Genomic DNA, 25,022 nt, shown 5'->3' with positions numbered 1-25,022 from the left:
TTTATTGAACCATATGGGAGGGGGACAAAAACCCTGACTCAAATCTCTGCCAAATCTGTAAGTTTAGAAATGGTAAGGTAATTCCATTTACTTTTAGTGGATTGTTAAAAATGTCCTTGCATTGTTGGATAGCTCCTTTTCTCTCAGGTAGATCTGGAATCTGAGGGCAGATGACCCCACATAGAGCAACATAAAAACATTTGTTGAAATACAATGAAATGGTTCCAAACCACCATGCTCTTATGTGACAGTTCCATTTTCCTCCTGGTCTATCGTCAGCTCTGCTCTGGGATGTTGGCATCTGTCTCACCAAGGTCCACATGACTCAGTGTCTGGGGGGATGTAGGCAAATAGATCATCTATTACACACTAGTGGAGGAAGGACTGTGATAATGGGTGAATGACACTTGTACAATAGGTTGGTAAAGAACTCGCTCCTTTCATTGCCTTCAAAGACGCCCAGCCAGCCCACAGAGGCTACTCTGGTATAGGGCGACCTTCCTTAACAAATATAGCAAGCACAGTGCTTATAAACCCAGATTCCACAGCAGGAATGCCTGTGGGCAAAAGCTAGTCAATGACTGTGTGAATGAACAATGGACCTCAGGAAATACTCTGCGTTACACTGAACAGTCCCTTTACTCCTATTTGACCAGGGCTGCTGCTGCTACTATTACTACTACTACTGTTACCACTGGAACTACTACACTTCCTCCTCCTCCCCTTCCTCCTCTTTCTACCTCTCCTCCCCCTCCTTCCTCGTCTTCATTTGCATTTTGTTATGTTTGTTACTATTTGTGTCAAAATTATACAGGGGAACAGTTCCAAGAATCAAATTGTGCTGAAAGTTTTGTTACAATATAGCAACAATCCCTATCACTTTCTCCCTGATTTCTCCCTCTCCATCCATTTATCTCTCCCAGGCTATAATTTTGGTATTTAGCTCCTTATCTTGAAATGACCGCTGTACAGGACTCCTTGACTTTTCAATTTCCGGCTCCATCTGCTGGCTTCCCACTATGGAAGACGAGTATGTAGGAGTCTTTCCTTCGTGTGTCCCCACAAGGCACACTCATCTTCCCATTTCCTCACTTCCCCTCATGGGGTATTATTGTATTTTTGGTTAGGTCAATTTTTAGGGGTTAGGTGATTATGATTAAGCATGCTACGCAGAGATGATTCATGTAGTAAATTGTATGATATGCAATGTCCTGCCCAACACTTTCATTCCCTGGAGTTAAAAATTATCTTCTATTTATTGCTGAGTTTTTTCCCTGAACTTCTCATTTATTCAACTTCAGATTCTTTGCCAAATAAATAAATATCTCAAGGCAGACAGATGTCTTAGGAATTCTATCAGCTCACTCTTCCTGAAGAAGTCTCTCCCAGGGACTTCTGATCTGACTCCAATCAGAACTGGTCATGGTCTACACTGCAGGCACAGCTGACATCCTTGACCCACCCATCATCCGGAAGATTTCCTTTGCCTCTCTCTTCTTTGCTGGAGCTCCAGCTTTCCGTATTCCATTTCTTCCTCCTTGATTTAGTCCTTCATTTTAGTGGAGTCCGTGTCATTTTCTAACAGCTACTTGAGAAAAGGTATACGAGAAGTATATTTTTTGAGACCTTGAACTTGTGAAAACGTACATCTCACATTTGATTGATAAGCACGTTTCCACTGCCTTCTGGTGTTTGATAATCCCAAACTATTGTTGCTACAGTGCGAGCTTACTGGATCCAAAGTTTGTTTTGATGTATGTCTGTTTCTAGTCACTGTGTCCTTGGTGGACCCTTCAGTCTGGAAATTCATATATTTCAGGTCCAGGAGATTTTCTTTATTTCATTGATGATTTCTTGCCCTATGTTTATGTTTTCTCACTTTTCTTTCTTCCCTTCCTTCCTTCCTTCCTTCCTTCCTTCCTTCCTTCCTTCCTTCCTTCCTCCCTCCCTTCCTTCCTTTCTCTCTCTCTCTCCTTCTTTCTTCCTTCTCTCTCTCTCTGATATTGAACTTACTGTACTGGTCCTCTAACTTTCTTATATTTTCTTTTTGTCTTTTTATTCTACTGTGCATAGGATATCTTCAAGCTTTATCTTCCAAACATTTATCTTTTGAATTTTTCATTTCTACATTCATATTTTTAATTTATAAGAGCTCTTATCTGATGTCTGTCCTTTGAATTTTAAATACACACAGTACTTCTTATTTCACAATTGCAAAAATCTTTTCATCCCGCTGAAAATACTGATCATAGTTTTTCTGATAGTGTCTTCTCCTGGCAGAGTCTCTGTTTATTCCAAGCTTTTTTTCTTTTTCCATTTGACTGCGTGGCTCTCACTATTCATGTTAGAAGATTTCTCTGGATGTCTGATAATCTTTAGTTGTCACTAACTTAGTTGGGAGCTTATAACAAATGAGCAGGGCTTGCTGACCCTGAACTACACTCCAAGGGTCTTGGGGAACTTCTGATGTCTAAATCTCTTTCCTCTTGGCTCAGCCAAACCCCCACTGAAATCATCCAGGTGTCCAGCCTGGAGGAGGAAGGCCTGAGCCCAGCTGGAAGTGGGGAGGGTGTGTTATATGAGCATCTGGTATGGATGCGTCTACTTAGTCATGCTATTTTCAGTACCATATCCCAACTCAAGAGGCTTGATGTCTTTCAGTCCAGACACTCTCTATTTTACTCTCTTGAGGGAACAAACCTTCAGTCTTCCGCTTGGAAGAGGAAGGGACAGCCATTCAGTTATTCAGGATGGGTAAGAAGATTGGGGGTTCTCAATACATCTTACAAGGCTTTCAAACAATGAGCCTCATTTTAGCCTCTCTTTTACCCCTTTTCCTCCTTCCATCGATACTGATGACTGTCCATTCCTGAGCCTTGTGGGGGATTCTTTAGTGCCTATCAGTTCATGGTTCTTCCCAGGGACAACTCAAAATTCAGTTTCTGGCATCCTAAGCCATTTACTACTCTACATATTCTTTCTAATCCCCCTCCCCACCATGTTTTGCTATAGTCTCCTCTTTAGTTTTCCCCATCCTTGTGAATTTACCATTTTTCAAACCCTCCTTACTGTCATTTTATGGAGATTTTAGAAAGGAGAAACTGTAAGTGTGTGTGTGCACGTGTGTGTGTTTCATCTACTGTCTTTACCCTGAAGCTCAAGTTCTTGTCTTTCCCAAGTCCTCCAAAACTGTAAAAGTTAGAAGAAGATCCACTAGGCACAGTGCAAGACGATGGGTGAACAGATTTGGAGCTACTCACGCTGGCCCCCTCCTCTGTGGTCAGAGAGAAGACTTTATTAATGAAACCATTGCTTTCTGAAGCCTCTCGCTGGCCTCCTGCCTCTGCAGTCAAACTTGCCTTGCTCACCAGGTTGGATGTGGTGCTGCTGTGCACAGGCGGGGAGAAGCAAAGGCCCTGAGGAAGCAGCAGAAACTCAGAGCATATCCAAAGCCCAGAGCCAGCACTGAAGCCTCCCAAGAGGAAGAAATCCTCCATGATGCACAGCATTGATTTCAAAGTAAGGAAAGGAATAGAGTAGAGTCCCTCACATTCCCATCTCGTGCCACTGTGACTTTTCTAACCTGACGCTAGAGGGACAGAACATTCCAGCCTCCCAAAGACACAACAGAATGGAGAAGCAAAGGCCAACCACCAGCCACATCTTTAAGCAGTGGGGTACCAAGAGAGGAGGTTACACAGGCAGGGGGAGTGTTCCACCTCGATGCATGTGACAAGGGAGTAGGTAGAGAAGGTAAAAGCAATAATAAAGCTGTTCTGCTTTTTATGATCTCCATGTACTGCCACTTCTAAAGAATGTCAGTGAGAAAATACTCTCGATGGCTGCAGACTCCCCCCCCCCATCACACCCTACCCCCCAGCATCCCTCCAGCAGCCTGGTTACCTGTGGATGATGTGATACCTCTGCAGATACTCCAGGGCCAGGGCCAGCTCGCAGATGTAGAGCTTCACGGCCCCCTCTGTGAAATGTACATTCTGTTGCAGGTGATAACGTAGGTCCCCTCCCAGCAGTAGGTCCACCACCATGAACATGTCCTCCTCGTCCTGGAAGGAGTACCTAGGAGCACCGAGGGGCAGAGAAAGTTAGGGATGGAGATGACTCCAATGCCCTCAAGACCGATGCCCCCATTTTACAGAAGAGCACAACTGAGGCTCAGAGAGAGGCACTAATGCTGCCCAAGTTACAGTGTTCTATGACACAGCACCAGTCCTCTGGCTCACAAATGGCACTTCAACCAATACTGGACTCCAACATGTTACTTTGTTTTTAGTACACGCTTTAATTAGATGTTGTCAGGACTTAAGTAGCTGGTCTCCAAAGCTGCAGCCCCTTCTCCACTCATTCCCCTGTCCTCCCCACACATGCCGCTCCCCACACATGCCGCTCCCCACAAGGATCTTGTTTCTGCATCCATTGAAGGTAGTGATGCTCTGGTAAGACACACCCAGGCTTTAAGGGAACTGGCAGTTTCTACTCACATTGCTTCTCAGAACCTGGCCAGAGCCCAAGCCCTGTGGAGAGGCCACAAGAAGGAAAACCAAGGCGCCCTGTTCAAGAGCCCCAGCTGAGCACTCAGTGACAGCCAGCGCCAACCAGTAGCCGTGAGAGTGAGCCACCTTGGGAATCTGGATATTCTGCTGCAGTCCCAGCTGCCATCACATGGGGCAGAAGAGCCGCCCCGATGAGCCCAGTCAACTTACAGAACATGAGATAATGAAATGGTTGTATTTTGAGCCGCTAAGGTTTTGAGTGCATTTTCCCCCCAAAGCAACAGAAATTGCACTTAGGCCTTTTAAGGGCTGAAGCACCAACATAAAAACCCTGAGAATGGCGTTCAACAATTGTAAACTAGAATCACGTCATAAAATGTCATCACATTCCGTACAGAACCATGAACTGTAATACAGGCATCACAGAATGACAGGATGTTGTCCTGGATGCTTAGCTCTGTGTCTCAGATCCTCGACTATTAGACCTGGGCCAGCCAGGCCATTCCCCTCGTTTGACAGAAGAGGGAAGAAGGGCCTCAGTGAGCCACTGTCAGGGCGAAAACAAGACTCAGACCCGCCACTCTCATCGAGCTCTTACAACCACACACTGCCGAGACGCTGCTGTAACATGTACTTGCTGTGTTTCCCTGACCTGGGCGGGCTGCCCTGAGGAGGGAGCCTGATTCGGCCACAGGGGAGGTGGCAGACCATGTGCTTACGGGATGAGGGACTCCAGGGATGGAAGGAACCTTAAATGCCATCTACTCCCACCAGCCCTGTATTACAGAGATTGGGATCCAGAGAGAGAAGAAATGGCTGCCCAAGAGTCACAGTTCTCCTTGTATATCTCACCTGCTGTTCATACGGGTCAGAATCAAAGCAAGGAGGAGGGCGGTGATATATTGTGACCCCAAACTGTAATTTTTTTTTTTTTTAAAGAAATTCACGTTCTTTTATTTACTTATTTATGACTGTGTTGAGTCTTCGTTTCTGTGCGAGGGCTTTCTCTAGTTGCGGCAAGTGGGGACCACTCTTCATCGCGGTGCGCGGGCCTCTCACCATCGCGGCCTCTCTTGTTGCGGAGCACAGACTCCAGACGCGCAGGCTCAGCAATTGTGGCTCACGGGCCCAGTTGCTCCGTGGCATGTGGGATCTTCCCAGAGCAGGGCTCGAACCCGTGTCCCCTGCATTGGCAGGCAGATTCTCAACCACTGTGCCACCAGGGAAGCCCCCAAACTGTAAATTTACCAGATGTTTACAGAGTACCTGTCCTGTGACAGGCATTGGGCGGTGTGCTGGGGACACTGGGACAAAGCAATTGTCCTCACCCTGAAGGGGCACACAGTCCCCTGGGAGAGAAGGGCTAAGTCAACAGTCAGTGGTCATACAGGGGGACAGGGCTCTAGAAATCTCTCTGGGGTGCAATGGGCATGTGGAGGGAGGAAGTCAGCTCTCCAGCAAGTGAGGTGGGTGGAAAGGTCTTTGCAGATGAAGGGTACCCTGGGTCTGGGACACACAGCGACTGTGACCCAGACAGAAGGACAGCACGAACCTTCTGGTGCTGGGAGTCCAGGACTCTGTAGGGTCTTGGGGACAGCACCTCCCATCCCCCCCAGTTTCAGCATCTTAGCCACTGACAATCCAAGGGTGATGATGCAGAACAGCTTCTTCCATTCTCTTTCAGGCTGACTTCAGGGCTGGAGCAGTGGCTGCCTGCCCAGGCAGGAAAGAGGTGGTCCAGGGGCTTGTAGGGTTGTCCAGGGCCACCTGGAGGGCACCAGCTGGACTTTATATTTGGTTCAGGACAAGTATAAGCTGTCTGGTGCATGATCACTGCTCCAATTGATGCATTACAGGAGTTGGATGCTCGTGAAGATGTTAAAAAATAAAGCTTGCCCAGGAGCCTTGCCCAAGGTAGGCTCCCCAGCCTGGAGGCACTGGCCTTTTCCAGACACTTTTTCTGGGTGGACTCTCTGGGCCCATGTGAGGATGGAGAGAATCAAACAAAGATGCTCTTGACACACTGGAGCATGGAGCAGGTAACCAAGGGCCTCCTTAGCCAGCACTGTAAAAGCCACGCTTCAATCTGTCTTTCAACATGGTCATAGCCATCTGTATTAACCTTTTCTCTTTCACGGGAATTTTAGAATAAGCGTATCTGGTTTCTTGAAAAACTCTGACTTTTGTTGGAATTATGTTGAATTTACAAATTAAAGAGAATTAGCATTTTTACGATGCTGGAACTTTCCAACCTTTCCATGAACATGAAATATCTATTTATTCTGGTCTTCTTTTTATGTTTGTCAATAAAGTTTTATAATTTTCTACTTAAGGGCCTGGCATGTATGCATTTTTTTATGACTTTAACTTTTTATTTTATATTGGAGTATAGCTGATTAACAACGTTGTGATAGTTTCAGGTGTACAGCAAAGCGACTCAGCCATACACATACATGTATCCATTCTCCCCCAGACCCCCTTCCCATCCAGGCTGCCACATAACATTGAGCAGAGTATTCTAATATTTTAAAATAAATTTTATTGCTATTGTGAAGATAATCTTTTAAAGTAAGGTGTACTAAATGGTCATTGCTAGGGGAAAATACACTCCGGAATTGCTTATGTTTATCTTAAATCTAGCAGCTTGGTTGACCTCTTGGTTATTAGTTCTAATACCTTTCTTATATTTTTTCCACTTATTATATGAAGATGATTATGTGTTCTACAAAAAACTGCCATGTTTATACTCTTGCAATCCTTATGGTGTTTACTTTTTCTTGTTTTATTTTACTATCCAGGACCTCCAGTAAAACATTGATTATAAGAGGTGATGCGGGGCATTTTTATCTTGTTCTGGCATTTAGTAAACTGTTTCTCCATTAAGTAAATTGTTTGCTGTAGATATTTGATGGATATCATTTATCCAGTTAAGAAAGTTGCTTTCTAGACTGCTAAGAATTTTTATCGAATGGGTTCAAAGGTTTTATTTTATTTTTTTTAACATTAAACTGTCTTTGCATTTCTAGACTAAACCTTACTTGATAAACACACATACATATATGTATATCTATGTATATATATACACATATGTATGTGTACCTGTGTATTATATATAACATATATAATAATAAATAAATATATAAGTATATATTTATAATATATATTTTAAATTTATAACTTATATAATATATTATATAATATAATAATGTATAATAAATATATATATAAGTATATTATATATAACATATACTATATATATGTGTGTATATATATATATTTCACACATACATATATGTATATCTATGTATATATATACACATATGTATGTGTACCTGTGTATTATATATAACATATATAATAATAAATAAATATATAAGTATATATTTATAATATATATTTTAAATTTATAACTTATATAATATATTATATAATATAATAATGTATAATAAATATATATATAAGTATATTATATATAACATATGCTATATATATATGTGTATATATATATATTGTTTTTACTGGGTTCAGGTTTATTCATTCAGGATTTTTGCATCAAACGTTCCAAGTGACACTGGCTTATATTTTCCTACCTTTGTCCTGACCCTGTTTTGGTATCATGGTAATACTGGCTTTGCACGATGAAGTGATTTTGTTTTGTCTACGTTCAAGAAGAGTGTACACGAGACATCATGTGCTTGTAGAAAGTCTGGTGTCAAAACGCCCTCCATTCCCCCACTTATGATGCACTTGGGATTTTCCCTCCTCACTTAAGGCATACCTGTGGGAGCTGTCTGATGATTCCTACTCCTCCCTCTCCACCAAAGACGAGAACATGACTAGAAAGTTTACACGCGTCCTCTGGCCACTGGTGTTGGTTCATCAGGCCCCCTCAGAGTGCTCCTGGGGTCAGTGTGTGGATGAGGAAAGAAAAGCCTCTTCCTCTAGGTATGCTCGGCTAGAAGCTGTAACTGAGGCTGTCTAGATCCTGTTGCCCAAAATGAAGACAAGACCCATCTGTAGAGTGAAGCTGCAGAGAGTCAAGCAAGGCCGAAGGGCTGAAAACAGAGAGAGGCCCTGCTGGAGGTGAGGGCTCCAGCCTGGGCGGAAGAGCGGTCTGTCGCTGAACTTCCTATTTACACGGGCAATGACTGTACTTTTTGATTTAAGCTACTTAACACTGTGTTTCTGTCACTTGGAATTCAAAGTCATCTGATGCATCTTTCCACGTATTTGCTACTGGAGATAAGGGTTTAGATGCTCAGAAAGAAATGACAGGAATCAGCTGTAATACGCTCCTACAGATGCTCAATTTGTATTCTAATAGTTGATGGACTATTGAAACGCTATGTTAATGACCAGTGAGTTCTTGCACCCTCAATTCACAGCTAAACTGTCAAAGGGCATCTCATTCAGTATTCCATCAGAACTTCTTGGAGGAGCAACATGAATTTTCAGGGGAGAAACTTGCAGACCAGAATGAATTCTAAAGAGAAAATCCAAAATGCAAAGATAACAATAATTTAGGCAATAACTCAGATTATGGCTTTTTCTCGCTGCAGATCCATCGTCACCCTGGGCCACGGACCCTACATTCTCCAGGAGACTCAATGTTATTATCGGAGAACAGAGAATGACCTTGCATTGATCTTTCTGTAGTTTTGTGCCGTTCCACAGCTCTGTGCCATTGCCTCTTTTGCTTCTTATTGGACTGGAATTATAATTATGTTCTCATGACGCTGTTGCATATTGTCATGGAAATGATGGAGATCACAAATGAAAAACCTGCACTTGATTGCAGTAATGCTGACCATGGAGAAATCTGGATAATTAGGCTCAATATGCAAGATCAAAGAAGGTCAGGAGCTGGGATGGCATCAGTCCTGGCCTGGACATTGACATAGGCCAACATGAAGCATCCAACATCCTTCGGGTTTTTAAAAAAATGTATTAATTTCCTACCTTATTCCAAAACGGATTAAAAGTGACTTGCAATATACATATAACATAATACAATTAAAAATAAGTAAGCCACAGACCAAGTCAAAGAATAATAAAGGAATACAAGAAAATGGATGCGGGCAAAAATACCCCAATCCATGCCCAAAGAACTTGCCTGCTTGCCTGAAGTAGGCCATCAATGCATTTCTTTCTTTTTTTTTTTTTTTTTAGAAGAAAGCAGTTTTTGTTTTTTGTTTTTTTTTTAAATTTATTTATTTATTTTTGGTTGTGTTGGGTCTTCGTTTCTGTGTGAGGGCTTTCTCTAGTTGTGGCAAGCGGGGGCCACTCTTCATCGCGGTGCGCGGGCCTCTCACCATCGCGGCCTCTCTTGTTGCGGAGCACAGGCTCCAGACGCGCAGGCTCAGTAGTTGTGGCTCACGGGCCCAGTTGCTCCGCGGCATGTGGGATCCTCCCATACCAGGGCTCGAACCCGTGTCCCCTGCATTAGCAGGCAGATTCTCAACCACTGCGCCACCCGGGAAGCCCCATCAATGCATTTCTAACCTTCCCAGCAACCAGAGCAAAGTGAGAATCATGACCAACTTCATGATTCAAGGGTCAAAGTGAAAAAACAGATCAATTGTTTATTTTTATGTTTCATATGTTTATTGCTGGTGCAGAAGCCAGAGGGAAATCTCTCCCACTGGATTCTTATAAAGACGGCATTCTGTAACGTGGTGATCAATGAGCTATATAAAATAGCTCTGAACAGAGTTGCAAGTTTAACGGGATTTTTGTATGATGTTCCTCAAGATAGACTGAATGCATCAAAGTCCAATTCCGTAAAAGCAGTGCTACATGGGGCAACAGCAAAGTGGTCTGGGCGTCATGCTCACAGATGAGCTTTCTTAATAAAATAAATGCTGGTGAATGGCCTCAGGGACTACTTCACAAATATGAGCTCATGCACACACCAACAAACACTCAGTAGGCTTCTACTACGCATCCAGCCCTGTGCCAGAAGCTGGGATTCAGTGGGAGAAGTTGCCCCAATAGGTCACCTGAGTTTGGGATAATCATAAGGGGTCTGGAATTTGATGTCCTGTGCCAGGACAAGTGCCCCCTGATGATCCATTGCTGCATTTCCATTTTTTGCCCTTGGCCATGGACTTAACAGTCCCAAAGACGCTCATTGTTGTCACTCTCTCATCCCTATCTGCTCAGTCACAATGCTCCCTAATCCCACCTCTCTACTCTTATCCATCATCCCCTTCCCAGTTCAGAGCAGTGGTTTCCAACCAGTGTTCCAGTGGGGACATCTGATGACATCCGGAGACATTTTTGGTTGTCACACTGGAAGGGATGCTACTGGCATCTAGTGATTAGAGGCCAAGGCTGCTGCTAAACATCCTACAATGAACAGGATGGCCCCATGACAAAGAATGATCTGCCTCGAATGTCCAGTTAGAGTATCTCCAGCGCTCCCTCTCACTTCATCTCACCTTGCCCAGTACCTGGTCTCTTCAACCAACGGTGTGTTATTAATAGCTGGGGAGGCATGGAAATGAAAGGGACCTTCGGCAGGAAATCCTAAACCTTCTTAGTCTTCCAGCAGCGCAATGCCACTTGCCCACTGGAAACAAATGCCTTTCTCTACTTTTCCTGAGGCAAAAGGAGTTAACTGCCCAGAGATGACTCCGTGGGATGGTCATTCTGGAAGCCCTGGCAGCAGGACAAGCCACGTGTCTCCAACATTCATCTCCTCTGTCCTTAATCTGTCCACCCACAAGGACGAGGAACCAAGCATCTCCTAAGACCATTTTCTGTCCAATTTGATCTCGAGGGGGAGCAGATAGAGAGGGGGGCTCACCCACCATGCTCACTTCCAGCGATTCTCAGAGACTTAATATCCAGCAAGAGAGGAGCTAGAAATACCCTCTAGACTAAGAAATCCAATAATGGGATGCTGGGCCTTCTGTTAGCTCACATCAGACAAATAAAAAGGAGCTTATCAAACCTGAACTGTGCTTGATACATATGCCTTTAGTAACATTCACAGTAATAAGCTGTTTTTAAAATTTTTAATTTGACTTCAGCCACAAAAGTCACCAAGCCATTCGAACATGCTAGCCCTCACTGTTCTCACACTAGGCTGATTCTGGCCCTGTCTCTGTCCCAGGAGATTACTGGTTAGTTTCCATCTGCTGCCTGTAAGCCAAGTGCCATCAAGGGGAGACTCTCAAATGCCATCCGGCTCCCCGGGCCAAGGTAGTTTAGGGCAGGAGAAATTGTGGGATGATGCACAGGCAAGATGCAAGTCCACGGCCCTCCCCACCTGCCAGCTACACAGTGGGATTTGCAGACCCTAAAGTGTCATCTCTTTGTGTCAGTGCAGGACACTGTTCTTGTGGCTTAATGGTTTCATTTATAGATTAAATCTGTGCTCACTTCTGCTTACTTCTAAAGGTTTTGCAGTGCCTAACAAAGTAAGACTGATGGATGCGATGGAGAGGAAAAATGTGGAACAAAGGAGAGGCGAATGTTTTGTTCACATGGACAAACTGATTGTGAGCATGGTTCAACCTTCTTCACAGGACACAGCAACAAAGGCAATGCAGAACAGACAACCCACTCTCACTGTCTGATTGAATGAGATGGAGCCAAACATCTCCCCTTTGGCTGAATTCCAAAAGAAATGTATAATTTGCATTCTTTACAAAGAGGAGGCATGGAGTAAGAAATAGGAAGCAAATAATGGTAATTCACACTTGTGGATTGTTTCCTATGCATATTCCAATATTCATGAGAGATACTGGTCTGTAGTTTTCTTTCACTGCACTGTCTTTTAAAAAATTATTTATTTATTTATTTATTTATTTATTTATTTATTTATTTATTTATACAGTAGGTCTTTGTTGGTTATCTGTTTTAAATATAGCAGTGTGTACATGTCAATCCCAAACTGCCAATCTATCCCTCCCTTTCACCCTTCCCCCTGGTAACCATAAATTCATTCTCTAAGTCTGTGAGTCTGTTTTTCTTTTGTAAATAAGGTCACTTGTATCATCATATTTTTTTTAGATTCCTCATATAAGTGATATCATATGATATTTGCCTTTGTCTGACTTACTTCACTTAGTATGATAATCTCCAGGTCCATCCATGTTGCTGTAAATGGCATTATTTCATTCTTTTTAATGGCTGAGTAATATTCCATTGTATATATGTACCGCATCTTCATGGACATTTAGGTTGCTTCCATTTCTTGGCTATTGTAAACAGCGCTGCAATGAATATTGGAGTGCATGTATCCTTTTGAACCATGTTTTTCTCTCGATATATGCTCAGGAGTGGGGTTGCTGGATCATATGGTAGCTCTATTTTTAGTTTTTTCAGGAACCTCCATATTTTTCTCCATAGTGGCTGTACCAGTTTACATTCCCATCAACAGTGTAGGAGGGTTCCCTTTTCTCCACACCCTCTTCAGCATTTATTGTTTGTAGACTTTTTAATGATGGCCATTCTGACTGGTATGAGGTGATATCTCATTGTAGTTTTGATTTGTATTTCTCTAATAATTAGCGATGTTGAGCATCTTTTCATGTGCCCCTTGGCCATCTGTATATCTTCTTTGGAGAAATGTCTATTTAGGTTTTCTGCCAATTTTTTGATTGGGTTGTTTGGTTTTTGGATATTGAGCCACATGGGCTGGTTGTAAATTTTGGAGACTAATCCCTTGTTGGTCTCATTGTTTGCAAATATTTTCTCCCATTCTGTGGGTTGTCTGCAAATCAATCAGTGTGATACACCACATCAACATACTGAAGAATAAAAACCATGTGTTCATCTCAATAGAGGCAGAAAAACCTTTTGACAAAATTCAATATCCATTTATGATAGAAACTCTCCAGACAGTGGGCATAGAGGGAACATATCTCAACATAATAAAGATATATGACAAACCTACGGCTAACATCATACTCAATGGTGAAAAGCTGAAAGGATTTCCTCTAAGATCAGGAACAAGACAAGGTTGCCCACTGTCACCACTATTATTCAACATAGTTTTGGAAGTCCTAGCCACAGCAATCAGAGAAAAAAAAGAAATAAAGGGAATACGAATTTGAAAAGGAGAAGTAAAACTGTCACTGTCTGCAGATGACACGATACTACACATAGAGAATCCTAAAGATGCTACCAGAGAACTACTGGAGCTCATCAATGAATTTGGTAAAGTTGCAGGATACAAAATTAATACACAGAAATCTGTTGCATTTCTATACACTAACAAAGAAAGATCAGAAAGAGAAATTAAAGAAACAATCCCATTTACCATTGCATCAAGAAGAACAAAATAACTAGGAATAAATTTAACTAAGGAGACAAAAGACCTGTACTCCAAAAACTATAAGACGCTGATGAAAGAAATCGAAGACAACACAAACAGTTGGAAAGATATACCATGTTCTTGGATTGTGAGAATCAATATTGTTAAAATGACTGTTCTACCCAAGGCAATCTACAGATTCAGTACAATCCCTATCAAATTACCAATGGCATTTCTCACAGAACTAGATCAAAAAATCTTAAAATTTGTATGGAGACACAAAAGACCTCAAATAGTCAAAGCAATCTTTTTTTTAAAAATAAATTTATTTATTTTTGGCTGTGTTGGGTCTTCATTGCTGCGTGCGGGATTTCTCTAGTTGCGGTAAGCGGGGGCTACTCTTTGTTGCGGTGCACGGGCTTCTCATTGTGGTGGCTTCTCTTGTTGTGGAGCACGGGCTCTAGGCGTGTGGGCTTCAGTAGTTGTGGCACATGAGCTCAGTAGTTGTAGCTCACAGGCTCTAAAGTGCAGGCTCAGTAGTTGTGGCACATGGGCTTAGCTGCTCTGTGGCATGTGGGATCTTCCTGGACTAGGGCTCGAAACCATGTCCCCTGCATTGGCAGATGGATTCTTAACCACTGCACCACCAGTGAAGTCCCCCAAAGCAATCTTGAGAAAGCAAAACGGAGCTGGAGGAATCAGGCTCCCTGACTTCAGACTATACTACAAAGCTACAGTAATCAAAACAGTATGGTACTGGCACAAAAAACCAGAAATATAGATCAGTGGAACAGGATAGAAAGCCCAGAAATAAACCCACGCACCTATGGTCAATTAATCTATGACAAAGAAGCCAAGACTATACAATGGAGAAAACAGTCTCTTCAATAAATGGTTCTGGGAAATCTGGACAGCTGCATGTAAAAAAATGAAACTAGGACATTTGTTAACACCATACACAAAAATAAACTTAAAATAGATTAAAGACCTAAAGGTAAGACTGGATACTATAAAACTTTTAAAGGAAAACATAAGGCAGAACACTCTTTGACATAAGTCACAGCAATATCATTTTTGATCTGTCTCCCAGAGTAATGGAAATAAAAACAAAAATAAACAAATGGGACCTAATTAAACTCAAAAGCTTTTGCACAGCAAAGGAAACCACAAACAAAATGAAAAGACAATGCACTGTCTTTATCTGCCTTTGGTATCAGGGTAATACAAGTTCATAAATTGAATTGGGAAGTGTTCACTTCTCTTCTGTTTCCTGTAAGAGACTGTATAAAATTCTTTAAATTTAATTCTTTAAATATTTGTTATAAGTCTCCCATGAACCTATCTGGACATGGAACTCCATTTTTCAGGAGCTTTTAAATTATAAATTCAATTTATATAAAAAAGATAGAATTAAGTTAATTTTTTCTTGGTTATGTTTTGGTAGTTTGTGGATTTTGAGGAATTGGTCCATTTCTTCTAAGTTGTCAAATTTATGAGTATAAAGTTGTTCACAGTATTCCTTTATTATCCTTTTAATGGCTGCAGAGCCTGTAGTGATAGCTTCTGTTTCATTCCTGATTTTCTTAATTTGTATCTTCTCTCAGTTTACAGTTTTCATTCTTGCTAGAGTTTTATCAATTTTTTTTGAAGAACCAGCTTGTTGTTCCAATTGATTTTTTTTCTATTGCTATCCTCTTTTCAATTTCATTGATTCTACTCTATTGTTTCCTTCTTTTTGCTTGCTTCAGGTTTATTTTTCTCATTGTTTTTTAGTTTTTTGAGATCAAGACTAGATTAATTTGAGACCTTTCCCCTTTTCTAAGGTAAGCATTGAGAGCTATAAATTTCCCTCTCATCACAGCTTTAGCTGAATCCTACAAATTTTGATATGCTGTGTTTTCATTTTCATTCACTTGTATGTATTTTTATTTCTTTTGAGGCTTCTTTTTTAACCCAAGGATTATTAGAAATTTGTGTTTAATTTACAAGTATCTGGAGGTTTTCCTGTTGTCCTTCTGTTATTGAGGTCTAGTTTGGTTCCAATATGGTCATCGCACATACTCTATCGTGATTTCATTTTTAAAAATTTGTTGAGGTTTGTTTTATGAACCAGGAGCCAGGTAAATCTTTGTGACTGTTCCATGGAAACTTGAAAAAAAAAAGTATCTTCTGCTGTTATTTGGTGAAATGTTCTGTAAATGTCAGTTAGGTTCTCTTGGTTATGGTGGTGTTCATTCTTTTATATCTTTGCTGACTTTCTGTCTAGAAGTTCCATCAATTGCTAAGAAGTCCCCAACTATAATTGTGGTTTTTTCTAGGTCTCCTTTCAGCACTATCAAATTCTGTTTCATGTATTTGGAAACTATGATGATTGACCCATTTATAACACATTATTTGAATCATTTTAATATAGTATCCCATATCATATTACCATGTATATATTTTATATTTATAAAGTTTATTTATCTATTTCCTACTGAGAGATAAATTTCAGCACAATTGTTTTTACTTTTCCCTTGTTACAAGTGATGCTGCAATGAGGCTATTTACATATTTCTTCTTGTGCTCACATGCACAAGATAATTTATTAAACAAGCATGTATTGAGCACCAACCATATGTTGGACACTGGTCTAGGTGCTTTGGATACATAAGTAAACAACAGAAATCATGTCCCTCTCTCTGTGGGATTATGTAAAGTGAACTAAGCAACTAGCACAGTGGGTAGCACATAGGAGGTCTTAGGGGGAGCTGATTATAAGAATGAGCGACTAAATGAATAAAGCTAACATCCTGATGTTAAACATACTGAGTGATAAAGGTGTATCACATCCTTACTCTTATAATCCTTACAATAACTACAAAGGAATACACAATTATACCTATTTTACTAAGGCCCAAACAGGCATCTTGAGAGTGTAGCTTACTTAACATCACACACTTGATTTATTTTTTTAAAAGGAAGAGGGACATTTTAACCAGTGGCAAATGGAAAGTTTTTCAGTAAATGTTTCTGCATCAATTATATATCTATGTGGAGAAAAATGAATTCTGACAAAGACCATATATCATACACACCTATCAATTGAAGATGGATTGTAGATCTCAATGTGTAATGTAAAACTGAAACTTCTAGAAAAAAACATGGGAGAAGATCTTCATGACTTTAGGATAGACAGAGACTTCTAAACAGGATATTAAAAGCACTGATAACAAGAATGCATTGATAAATTGGATTTGATTAAAATCAAGAACTTCAGTTCTCAAAAAACGCATGGAATAAAAATGGGGCATAATGTTAACAACTGGGGATATGTTTAAAGCATATAAGTATCTTTGTAATATTTTTGCAATTTTTTAAATTTTGAAATTATATCAAAATAAAACTTGCCAACACGCACTCACACACCCACATCCAAATGAGATTGTTTTAACTTAAAATTTTAATTGTTATCCTCAGGGCAACAAGTAAGAAAATAACTCAAAGATATGTTAAAAGAAACAAGGAAATTAAAAGAGTGTGCCAGAAAATATTTGTTTTACACAAAGGACAGCAGTAGTGGAGGATTAGAAGGGAAAAACACATAAGACATATAGAAAAAAATAGGAAAGTGGTACATGTAAGTACCACCTTATCAAAAATTACATTAACGTAAACACTCTAAACAATACAATTAAATTGCAGAGATTGGCAGAATGGATTGTTTTAAAAAAATGATCCAATTATATGTTATTTACAAGAGACACATTTTAGATTCAAAGAAATAATTAGGCTTAAAGTAAAATAAACATACAAACAGTAATCAAAAGAGAGCTGTAGTGACTATACTATATCAGACAAAATAAACTTTAAGATAAAAACTGTTTCTAGAGACAAAGAAATATATTTTAAAATGATAAAGAGTCAGTCATTCAGGCAGATATATATATATACCCACACACACACACATATATATCTTGTTACATATGTATCATTATATATATAACATTATAAATTATATCTTGTTATATATGTATATATATAGGTATATACATATATATACACACATAACAAGTTTTTATATATATAACAATTATGGTAGAATTGTAATGTTGGCTTAGTATACAAAAATCAATGTTAATACTGTATGAATGGAGTAAAAGACAAAACCTACATGATCAAGTCAATAGCTGCAGAAGAATTTGACAAAATTCAGTGCCCTTTCATGATAAAAACAGTCAACAAACTAGGAAGAGAAGGGAAATTCCTCAACCTGATTAGGGTCATTTATGAAAAAAACACAGTCAAATCAGGCTTAATAGGGAAAGACTGAACACTTTCCCCTTAAGATCAGGAACATGACAAGGATCAGCTCTCACCACTGCAACTGAATGTTGTCCTGGAAGCTCTAGTCAGGACAATTAGGAAAGAAAAAGAAATAAAAGGTAACTAGATTAGAAAGGAAGTAAAACTATCTCCATTCAAAAATTACCTGATATTGTACATAGAAAATTTTAAGAAATCTATTTAAAAAAACTTTTTAGAACTAATAAATACATTCAGTAAGGTCACAGGAAGGAGAATCAATAGACCAAAAAGAAAAACAAAAACAAAAGCAAATGTATTTCTGTATACACTAGCAATAAACAACCTGAAAATGAAGTTAAGAATACAATTCCATTTAAAATAAAAATTATTAAAACATTTAGGGATAAACTTAAAATAAGTACAAGACTTTTACATAGAATACTACAAAACATCAGTGAAAGAAATTAAACAAGACATAAAGAAGTGAAAATGTTCATGGATCAAAAAACTAAATAGCAATATCCCCCAAGTTCATCTACAAATTCAATGCAATCCCTATCAATATTCCAACTGCAGCTTTTGCAGAAACTGCAAGCTGATACTAAAATTCACATGGAAACAAAAAACACATAATAACCAAAACAATCTTTAAAAAGAACAAAGTGAAGGGACTTACTCTAACATTTTCAAACTTATTACAAAGCTATAGTAACCAAGACAGCACAGTACTGGCATAAGGAGAGACATATAGATCAATGTAACAGAACTGAGAGTCCAGAAATAAACCTTTACTTTTATGATCAATTGATTTTGATAAGAATGCTAAGATAATTCAATAGGGGAAAGAAGTCTTTTCAACAAATGGTGCTGGAACAACTGAATATCCACATGCAAAAGAATGAAGCTGAACCCTTACCTGCCACCACACACAAAAATTAACTGAAAGTAGATCACAGACCTAAATGTAAAGCTAAAATTTTAAAACTCATGAAAAAAAACATAGGTGTAGAGCTCCATAGCTTGATTATTGAATTAGGCAAAGATTTCTTAGATATTACACCAAAAGCACAAGTAACAAGAACAACAACAACAAAATAGATAAATTGGATGTCATCAAAATTAAAAACTTCAAAGCACACTATCAAACAGCCCACAGAATAGAAATTATTTGCAAATCATGTATATTATAAAGAACATTTATTTAGAATAAAGAACTCTTTCAACTCAACAATAAAAAGACAATCCAATTTGAAATTGGGCAAAATATTTGAATAGACATATCTCCTATAAGAAGATATACAAATGACCAATAAGTAGACGAAATGATGTTCAACATCATTAGTTATTGGGGCATTTAAATCAAAATCACAACAAGATACAATTTCACACTCTTTAGAGTGGCTCAAAAAAAGATGGACAATAGCATGTATTGACAAGGCTATGGAGAAACTTCATACGTTGCTGCTGGGAATGCAAAATGGTATATCCACTGGGAATAGAAGTCTGGCAGTTCTTCAAAATGTTAAATAAAGAATAACCATATAACCCAGCACTTCCACTCCTAGATATATACCCAAGAGAACTGAAAACATATGTCCGTCCACACAGAAACTTGTGCACGAATGTTCATAGTAGCATTATTTATGATAGGCAAAAATTGAAACAACCAAAACGTTCATCAGCAGATGAATGGATAAATTAAATGTAGTAAATCTACACAATGGAAGATTAATCAGCCATAAAAAGGAATGAAGTACTGATACATGTTACAATATGGGTGAAACTTGATGTATTATGCTAAATGAAAGAAATTAGTCACAAAGGCCATATATTGCATGGATTCCATTTTTACAGAATAGGCAAGTCCATAGAGACAAAAAGTAGATTAGTAGTTTCTAGGAACTGGGGAGTATAGGAAATAAAGACTGACTGCTAATGGGTATAAGATTTCTTTGAGGGGTGATGGAAATGTCCTAAAATTAGATGGTGGTGATGGTCATACACCTCTGTGAATGAATTAAAAACTACTTAATTGTGCATTTAAAAAGGGTGACTTTTATAGCATGTGAATTTATATCTCAATGAAACTGTTACCAAAATAGCAACATACACAACCATGTTTAGTGTACTAAACCATTTGTGTAAAAAGTGGAAGAACATTTTATAAATAACACATATATTTTCATAAAATATATGTGTTATTTATACATACTTAAAAGATCTCTGGAATTATATTTATAAGACTGACAACTGTGATCTGGGCAGGATCACTAGATGGCCTGGTTTCAGAACTAGAAGAGGGAATTTTCACTATATACCCTTTTGTATTATAAATCATATGAATATACCTATTCAAAAGTGAATACATTAGATTAAGTTCACCCATTAAAAGTGAAAGAAAAATGTGCAAGAGATTTGAAGAGGTGCTTCAACAAAAGGGGGGATATACAACTGGTATATATACAAAATATATAAAGAGTTCAGCCTCATTAGAGAAGTGCAAATCGAAATGAAAATGTGGTTTCTCATCACACTCAACAAAGTGGCTAAGATAAGAACTACGGACAATAGCATGATTTGCTGGCTGTGTATCAGCCCTGACTCTCATACCCTACTGATGGGAGTGTAAACTGGCCAAACACTTTGGAAAACTATTGGTAGTATCTACACAGGCTGAACATAATCCAGCAATTTCTTTTCTCTGTATATACCCAGCAAAAATGTTCACCTATATACACCAAAATACATGCACCAAAATGTTCCTACCAACAGTATTTGATTGAGTGTGTTAGTTTGCAGGGATACCATAACAAATTTACTCTCTGACAATTCAGCAGGGTTGGAAGTCTGAGATCAAAGTGTCGACCTGAGGCCCCTCTCTCTTGGGCTTGAAGATGCCTGTCTTCTCCACGTGTCCTCACATGATTGTCCCTCTGTGCGTGTCTGCGTCCAAATTTCTTCTTCTTATAAGGACATCAGTCAGATGGATTAGGGTCCACATTAATGACCTGATTTAACTTTAATTACTTCTTCAAAGACCCTATCTTCAAATACAGTCACATGCTGAGGCTCTGGGAGCTTCAACACATTAATTTTGAGTGGACACAATTCAGCCTAAAACAATGAGTCTGATATTTAACCACAGATTCATATGCCACTTGGGCCTTCTCCTCTGTGCACTGTCTGTTGTTGTTCATCGTCCATTTATCTATATGGCTGTTTGATCTTTCATTAGTTATTTGTAGACACTGTTTACATATTGGAGACTAACCTTTTTACATGTGTCTAGGCTGACAATACCTTCTCTCATCCAGTGCTCTGACTGTTCACTTTGTTTCCTGTTATTTCTATGCATTAGCTTAAACTTGTTAATTGTGTCTTACTAACTGTCCCTTTGATCTATCTCCCCATGAGACAGGTGAGTTAAAAGTCTCTCACCAAATATTTGACTTCTTATATTTCCTTACGAGTCCAGCAATTTTTGCTTCACATATTTTTCAGTTTTATATCAGCATACAAGTTAAGAGACGTGAATTTTCCTTCTTATCATTTTGTAGTTTATCCTCATTATCCTGAAAAAAAAGGTTTTTTTTGCTGTGACATCAATTTTGATCTATATTCTTTTCCTGGTCTACCTTTTTACATCTCATTATGTATAGATTTTCACTACCTTCATGTTTTTTGCTGTGACTCTTATAAATAGGCCATGCATAGATTTTTAAAATATCCAAACTGAGAGTTTGAGTATTGTTTAGTGAGTTCAGTATGTTTATATTTATTATAGTGACTGACTTTTTAAAATTTATTTATTCTTATTTTTGGTTGCATTGAGTCTTCGTTTCTGTGCGAGGGCTTTCTCTAGTTGCGCCAAGTGGGGGCCACTCTTCATTGTGGTGTGTGGGCCTCTCGCTATCACGGCCTCTCTTGTTGCGGAGAACAGGATCCAGACGCGCAGGCTCAGTAATTGTGGCTCATGGGCCTAGTTGCTCCGCGGCATGTGGGATCTTCCCAGACCAGGGCTCGAACCCGTGTCCCCTGCATTGGCAGGCAGATTCTCAACCACTGCGCCACCAGGGAAGCCCCACAACTGACTTTTTGAATTACAGTTATCCTTGTGTTTAGTGCTTTCTGTCTACCATACTTTTTTCTTACTTTTTTCCCCTTCATATCTGCCTTCAAGTTCACTGATTGAGTTTCTTTAGTTCCCCTCTTGGCTATGTATCCTATTTCTAAACTTTTAGTGCTTACATTTAAATTTTAACGTCTGTACCTTACTTAACATGGTATTGAATTAAACAATATTTCTACTTTCTTTTTAAAAAACATACAAGTAATATGTTTTACTATGATCACCTCTTCTTCCATATCTGTTATGTTATTGTTACCTAGTCTTTTTTAAACCTAGTTTTTAGAATTAAATTTTATTTATCTTAATCTTGTTCTATTTGTTGTCACTTAAAAGTATTTCAGACAAAGAATATATATATATATATATATATATATATATATATATATATATATATATATATATATATGTATAAAACACATGTACCTGTGGTTTGTAAATAAGAATTAAATAAACTCTATAGCTTAATAAACAGACCTGATTCTGGGAAGATGGTGGAGCAGGAAGCACCAGGAATCTCTATTCCCACCATGACAACAATTGCACTGGTTGTCTGATGTAATTATTTGGGAACTCTGGAGTCTGATGAAGGCTTGCAACTTCCAGGGAAAGGCTTGGATTGAAGTTAATTATGGTCAATTTCAGCTCTTAGTAGGGTAGTAGCTACCCATCCCTCACCCCCAGCCCCAGAGCAGGCAGCTGTGCATGTATTCCAGGAGCAGCTTGCAGAAGCCTGGGTGGGTGAAGAGGATCCTGTTCTTCAAATATTGGAGATCTGTGACCTGACTGCTAATTGTTGCTTCTGATCACAGAAGTGCAGACAAAGAGGTGGGTGACCATTGTTGTTGCACCTACCCCCATTGTTGTGAACCCTGCCCCCACTGGCCGAAGTGACTTTCAGGAGACTTAAAGGGCTTGTGCCCTTTGCACCCCACTTTCATTTTTCTCTTTTCCTCTTTGGGAACCAGATATTAATGACTAGTATATATAAAACCACATATATGGGAAAAATTAGAAATTCACCATGCATGCACAGGGAAAAGCAGAGGCTCAGAAAAAAATTGAGAAGATCTAAAGTTTACACCTCAGACTGATCCTTGGCACAGAGACAATATACAACAATCAAAAACAAAAGCAAAAACAAAAAAATCCTGAGGAAGGGAAAGAATCTGATTCCTGAGTTACCAAATTATTAGATTCAAATGTCCAGCTTTCAACAAAAAAGCCACAAGACATAAAAAGAAATAGGATAGTATGGCCCGTGTGAAGGACAAAATAAACCAACAGAAACTGTCCCTGTAACAAGATCTGATGACAGATTTACTAGACAAAGACATTGAAATAATGGTTCTAAAGATGCTCAAAGAAGTACAGGAAGCTGTGGAGACAGTCAAGAAAATGATACACAAATAGCATGGAAATATCAAAAAAGAGATAGAAAACTTAAAAGAAACCAAAATGAAATTCTGGAGATGAAAAGTATAGTAACTAAAATGAAAAATCACTAGAGGGATTCAAAGGCAGATTTCAATGAGCAGAAGAAAGAATCAACAGACTTGAAGATAGGACAATGGAAATTATTGAGGCTGAGGAACAGAAGAAAGGAGATTGAAGAAAAGCAAACAGTGCATAAGGGTCCTGTGAGACACCGTCAAGTGGACCAACATACACATCGTAGGAGTCCTAAGAGGAAAAGTGGAAAAGAGGCAGAAAAAATATTTGAAGATATAATGGCTGAAAACTTCCCAAATTTGAGAAAATACATGAATATAAACATCTAAGAAGCTCAACGAACTCCAATAGGATTGACTCAAAAAGACCCACACTGAGACACCTTATAGACTGTGGAAAACCAAAGACAAAATCTTGAAAGCGGTAAGAGAGAGGCAACATGCCACACACAAGGGAACCTCAATAAGATTATCTGCAGATTTCTCATCAGAAGCTTTGGAGGCCAGAAGTCAGGAGGCTGATATGTCCAGTCCTCAAAAACACCCATCAACCAAGAATCCTATATCCAGCAAACAGTCCTTCGAAAGTGAGGGAGAAAATAAGACATCCCCAGATAAGCAAAAGCTGAGGAAGTTCATTACCTCTAGACCTGCCCTGTAAGAAATTCTCAGGGGAGTGCTGCAGGTTAAAACAAAAGGACACTAGACAGTAACTTGAAGCCACAGGAAGAAATAAAGGTCTCAATGAAGGTAAATACATGGGCAAGTATAAAAGCTAGTATTATTGTAACAACAGTTTGTAAGTAACCCCACTTTTCACCTTCTCCTGATTTAAGAGATTAATACTTGTTTAAGAAGCAATTATTAGTCTAAAAGTTAGTATTATTATAACTTTAGTTTGTTAACTCCATATTTTATTTTCTACATAATTTAAGAGACTAATGTATTTTTAAAAATATTAGTTTATGTTTTTAGATGCACAGTGTTTAAAGATGTAATTTGGGGACATCAAGCACTGAAAGGAGTGGGGATGGAGGTGTAAAGGAGCAGAGCTTGTGTATGTTATTTAAGTTAAACTAGTGTAAATCCAAATTAGAATGTTATAATCTTAGGATGTTAACTTTAACCCCCATGGTAACCACAAAGAAAATAGATATAGAATATACACAAAAGGAAAGAGAGAGGAGCTTGAACATTTTACTACAAAAAAATATAACAACACAAAAGAAGACAATAATGAAGGAAACAAGAGGCAAAAAGCTATAAGGTATATAAAAAACAAATAGCAAAGTGACAGAATGAAGTACCACCTTGTTAGTCAGCCTTAAAATGGAAATAAATTCTGACATGCTACAACATGGATGAACCTTGAAGACATCATG

The 25,022-nt window shown here is 38.9% G+C and overlaps 1 protein-coding gene across 3 annotated transcripts in view; it reads right to left on the bottom strand.

Moving 5' to 3' along the window:
- Positions 1–25,022, bottom strand: part of STK32B (serine/threonine kinase 32B) — a 342,448-nt gene that overhangs the window by 112,923 nt on the left and 204,503 nt on the right. For all 3 annotated transcript variants that reach the window (XM_082462561.1, XM_082462563.1, XM_082462562.1), the window contains exon 4: positions 3,904–4,077. In XM_082462561.1, the coding sequence (XP_082318687.1) occupies positions 3,904–4,077 (174 nt within the window). The remainder of the gene's footprint in view (positions 1–3,903; positions 4,078–25,022) is intronic.

This window comes from Balaenoptera physalus (assembly GCF_965194825.1).
Source record: "Balaenoptera physalus genome assembly, chromosome: 5".
Taxonomy (NCBI): domain Eukaryota; kingdom Metazoa; phylum Chordata; class Mammalia; order Artiodactyla; family Balaenopteridae; genus Balaenoptera; species Balaenoptera physalus.
Note: the sequence above shows the minus strand (reverse complement) of the source record. Positions and strands in the feature narration are given on the sequence as shown.